The sequence below is a fragment of the Sinocyclocheilus rhinocerous genome, unplaced genomic scaffold, assembly GCF_001515625.1.
Source record: "Sinocyclocheilus rhinocerous isolate Xijiao unplaced genomic scaffold, SAMN03320098_v1.1 scaffold3283, whole genome shotgun sequence".
Classification (NCBI taxonomy): Eukaryota; Metazoa; Chordata; class Actinopteri; order Cypriniformes; family Cyprinidae; genus Sinocyclocheilus; species Sinocyclocheilus rhinocerous.
This window is the reverse complement of record NW_015650698.1, coordinates 176,932-182,186: the sequence shown is the minus strand read 5'-3', so window position 1 is coordinate 182,186 and position 5,255 is coordinate 176,932. Positions and strand designations below refer to the sequence as shown.

The 5,255-nt window shown below is 32.0% G+C and overlaps 1 protein-coding gene across 1 annotated transcript in view; it reads right to left on the bottom strand.

The window, feature by feature from the left end:
• LOC107712284 (A-kinase anchor protein 9-like) overlaps positions 1-5,255 on the bottom strand; it is a 137,848-nt gene that overhangs the window by 21,610 nt on the left and 110,983 nt on the right. The window contains exons 21-23 of the mRNA XM_016517495.1: positions 5,058-5,096; positions 1,969-2,201; positions 262-381 (exon numbers count right to left, since the gene is read on the bottom strand). Of these exons, the coding sequence (XP_016372981.1) occupies positions 262-381; positions 1,969-2,201; positions 5,058-5,096 (392 nt within the window). The remainder of the gene's footprint in view (positions 1-261; positions 382-1,968; positions 2,202-5,057; positions 5,097-5,255) is intronic.

Here is a 5,255-nt window from a genome sequence, read left to right as displayed (position 1 = left end):
CTTAATGTTTGATTAGTAATATGCATTGCTAAGAACTTCATTTGGACAACTTTAAAGGCGATTTTCTCAATATTTTAATTTTTTTTGCATAAAAAATTACTGGTTTTGTGGTCCAGGGTCACACTTTTGAACACTCTTGCTGGTATTAAGATTTGTTGTGTGTGTAAATCAATACACTGAGCTGGTATAAGACTCGATCTCGAGCTCTGTGTCTGAAGACAGAGGCGAGAGTGAAACTAGCCGAGCGATCTCGTGTCGTACCTCTCTGTCCCGCCGGTCACTTCCTGTCTGTGTTTTGGCGGGATTCTTCAGCTGCTGCTCCAGGTTGTGAATCTCCTGCTGAAAGACGTCTCGCTCGTGCTCGCGGTCCACCGCCTGCTCCTGATGGACAGAGGGACAGAAACACTCGGACGATTAGCACGCTGCCACACTAAACCAGATAAAAACATCTGCGAAGCTTCATCAGTTCAATACAATACTGTTGTCTGCTGTGCAGTTAATGAACGTGGAAGTGATGAGATGAATCGCTTTTTGCTTTTATCACATCATTATGGAAGCTTATTTCTGCGATGGAATAAAAAAATTTAAATTAAAAAGGCAATTTTGACTTCTCACAACTCTGACTTTCCCCCCGCAATTCTGAGTTTATATTTCACAATTCAGACTGAGAAAAGAAGTCAAAATTGCAAGATATAAACTCAGAATTATAAGAAAAAAGTTAGAATTGCAAGAAAAAAGTCAGAATTGCAAAAAAAAAAAAAAGTCAAAATTACGAGAAAAAGTCAAAACTTTGAGAAAAAACTGAATTACGAGAATAAAGTCTGAATTGCGGGGAAAAAGTCAGAATTACGAGAAAACTCAGAATTGCGCAACAAACTCAGAATTGCGAGAAAAAAGAAAAAATTATGAGAAAAAACAGAATTGCGAGAAAAAGTCTGAATTGCGGGAAAAAAGTCAGAATTACGAGAAAACTCAGAATTGCGCAACAAACTCAGAATTGTGAGAAAAAATAAAAAATTATGAGAAAAAACAGAATTGCGAGAAAAAGTCTGAATTGCGGGAAAAAAGTCAGAATTACGAGAAAACTCAGAATTGCAATAAATATTCAATTGCAAGATATAAACTCAGATTACAGAGAAAAAAAGCCAGAATTGCAAAAAAAGTCAGAATTACAAGAAAAAAGAAAAAATTATGAGAAAAAACAGAATTGCGAGAAAAAGTCTGAATTGTGGGGAAAAAAAGTCAGAATTTTGAGAAAATTAAGAATTGTGCGACAAACTCAGAATTGCGAGAAAAAACAGAATTGCAAGAAATATTCAATTGTGAGATATAAACTCAGGATTATAAGAAAAAAAGTTAAAATTGCAAGAAAAAAGTCAGGATCGCAAGATAGAAACTCTAAATTGCAAAATATAATCTCAGAATTGCGAGAAAAAAAGTCAGAATTACGAGAAAGTTCAGAATTACGCAACAAACTCAGAATTGCGAGAAAAAACAGAATTGTAATAAATATTCAATTGCAAGATATAAACTCAGATTACAGAGAAAAAAAGTCAGAATTGCAAGAGAAAAGTAAAAATATGATTAAAAGGTTAGAACTTTGAGAAAAAACAGAATTGCGAGAAAAAGGTCTGAACTGCTGGAAAAAGTCAGAATTGCGAGAAAAAAGTTAAAATTATGAGAAAAAGTCAGAACTTTGAGAAAAAACAGAATTGCGAGAAAAAGGTCTGAATTGCTGGAAAAAGTCAGAATTGCGAGAAAAAAGTTAAAATTATGATAAAAAGTCAGAACTTTGAGAAAAAACAGAATTGCGAGAAAAAAGTACGAATTGCAAGAAATATTCAATTGCGATATATAAACTCAGATTACAGAGAAAAAAGTCAGAATAGCAACAAATGACAGAGAAAAAAAAGTGAGAATTGCGAGAAATAAAGGGTCACGTTGAAGAAGCATGCTGAAGTGACTCACGTCCATGAACTTGCGGTTCTTCTCCAGCTGCTTCTCTAAGGCCTGTATCTGCTGCCGCAGGTCTGCCGTCTCGGCGCTGTGCGTCTCCTGCAGCTCCTGCAGACGGCTCACCTGCTCCTCCAGCTCCGCCTCCAGCTGCTTCACCTGCTGCAGCAGCTCGCCGCTCTCCTTCTGCGCCTGACGCTGCACCTCCACCTTCTCCGCCATCAGCTTCTCCGTCTCCTCCAGCAGGTCTGAGGACAGCCAGACGCTCGTTAGCAGAGCCACGCAGGACTGACTCGTTTGACGGATGACAAAACGTGGAGCAGCTTCAGAGACTCGTTCACAGCTTTGAATTCAATGTCAAAGTCTCAAAAGCAATTAATGCCTTTAAGATCGACTTTAAAGAAAGATGATGTTCTCAGCACATAATAACTTAATTTATAGGAAGCAAACTGCTTGGTAAAAAGGAATCTCATGAAATTTGTTAACAACATGTTCGGATCATATTTAACCACAAAATCAAAAGAAACATTTTGACAGAACTGAATTTTTTTTTTAAGGAAAAAAACTATTAAACTATTAAAAGCTGTTTTCGCTAATTGAAAAAAAAAAAAGCTGAAATAAAATCTAAATATTGGATGACAAACTTAAACTTCAATGTTAATTATAAATGTTGCTAACTGAAATAAGCTGAAGTACTAAAATTACTAAAACAAAAAAATTGTCATTTAATAGAAACATTTGAAAAAGTGACCTATTAAAAATTAAACTAAAATTAAAATGAAAAATATAAAAACAAAAGCTAGAAAATTTGCCTTATCTTGTTATTGTTAACTAAAACTATTAAAAGTTGTTTTATTAAAATAAAATATAAATATTAGATGGAAAATCTTTAACTTAAAAAAACTTAACGTAAAAACAAACTCTGAACTAAAATAAGTTTAAGTAGAAAAATACAAAAAATAGTAAAACTACAACTGAAATAAAAATAAATGATTAAATATTTATCATTACAATTTTTAACATTAACACACAATGTTATGAACTTGTGTATTTATGAATATTATCTTTTTATTTTAAAAATAAATTAAAGCTAAAAACTAACAAAAATAAGCATACATAAACTATTATGAAAACATAAAATGTAAAAAATATTTTTAAAAAAAGCTAATTCAAAATATGAATAAATACTACAATAGAATAAATATATTACTAGAACTACACTGCTTAATTGTTGTAAAAATAACAATAAAAAAATTAAAACCAAACTAAAACCAGGTTTAAATTTTCTTAATTTAATAAAAAAATTTAATGTTCTTAATTTTCAGCTAAATATAACTTCTTGTTTTGTTCTTTTGATTCTGTGATGATCGTGACATGTTTTTGTATGCGTTCTCTGCGGTTCTCCACTTTTGTCTCCGGCTGCATACGGCACATCGGCGGGACAGATTTCCCATTTCCCACAATCCTTCCCATTCCTGTACGATCCATGATCACATGATCCCGTCAGCACCCACCGAACCAACCCACAGTGCAGGAGAGAACGAGGGGCGGAGCCAGTGATGTCACGGGAGGGGAGGGGTTAAAGTGCAAATGCGAAAAGAAAGGAAAGGAAAAGGAAAAAGAAACCTGTGCTTTATTGAACAGCCATCAGCTGAGGACAAATCACAGTCTAACACAGACACAGTTCACACTGGTTTAGTTTCATTTAATGAGGTAAATCACGCTCAATAAGGAATTGGCACATTTAAAATCCTCACTGAAAATTATTAAATATTTATCATTACAATTTTTAGCATTAACACACAATGTGTTTTGAATTTGTGTATTTATGAATATTGTTATTATCTTTTTATGTCGATATGTCTCTGTATAGCAAACTCTGAGCTTAAGAAAGTACTTTTTAAATATAATTATTATTTATTATTATTATTGTCACTGTTATTTTATTATAAATATTTTATTTTCAATATACTACTATGATTTTGAATTTCATTTTTATATTTTGTTTCCAATTTCATTTTAGTTGAAGTTGTGTGTTTTGCCATTTTCATTATTATTGTTAGTCTATATAGATTTACTAATTATATTTATTAATTTTAGTTTATTTAGTTTTTTTTGTTTTGTTATTTTATTACTTCAAAAATGAGAAATCAAAACAAGTTTTTTTTCATATTTAATTTTATTTCAGTTAATGTTTATTTTATTAAACTAAAGAAAAATGAGAAATGTTGCCATAGAACTAGATGAAAAGTTTATTTTTTAAATATTTGATTTCAGTCAATATTTATTATATTTTATTAAATTAAACAACGATCAGAAATGTTACTTTGGCAACTAAATAAAATTAATAAAATTTAATAAAATTAAGTTTATTTTTTATATTTTATTTAAGTTATTTTATTTTATTTTATAAAATTTTATTTGAAATATTAACAATAAAATTATTATATATTCATTATATAGTAGTACATCACTAATAATAAAATAAACTGTAAACAATAACAATATTAATAAGTAATACAGTTTTCCCTTAGAGCTAAATGAAACAAGTTTATTTTTTAAATATTTTATTTCAGTCAATATTTATTTTATTTTATTAAACTAAACAAAGATCAGAAATGTTACTTTGGCAACTAAATAAATTAAAATTAAACTGTAAACATTAACAATATTAATAAGTAATCATGTTTTTATGTTTTAGTTAACTATCATAACCCTGATTATTGTTTATTATTATATATTAGTACAAGTATTATATTTTATTATTATTATTATTATTATTATTCCAGGTGAAACGCCACAGTCCTGAAGCACAATCCAGCACATTAGATGTTATGGGTTGATGTGGAGATGGCTGTTCAATAGCTGCCAGCCGCGGTTAACCCATGCTAGCGCAGATATCGAGTGATGTGATGTTAATGAGCTCAAGCAGACGAGGCAACGGTTAGTCCATCAGTGGAGCCAAAAGCAAGCAAAGCTCCAAGCTGCTGTTAAGTGTTCATTGATCAGTGCGTGCTGTCAATCAATCAATCAATCAATCAATCAATCAATCAGAGACAGTGATACACAGCGTGCTGGCCATGCCACTCGTGAACACACACACCCTGCTTCAGGTGCTGCGTCAAGAGCAGCCTCAACTAGTCCTGAGGAAAGAGAGAGTGAAAACAACACATTCATCATGCAAATACAGGAGGAAAGAAGGCAGAAACAAGTGACGCATGAAGACGGACACGATCTGCATCTGCACACGCGTGTGTGAGTGAGTGAGTGAGTGAGTGAGTGAGTGTGTGTGTGTGAGTGCG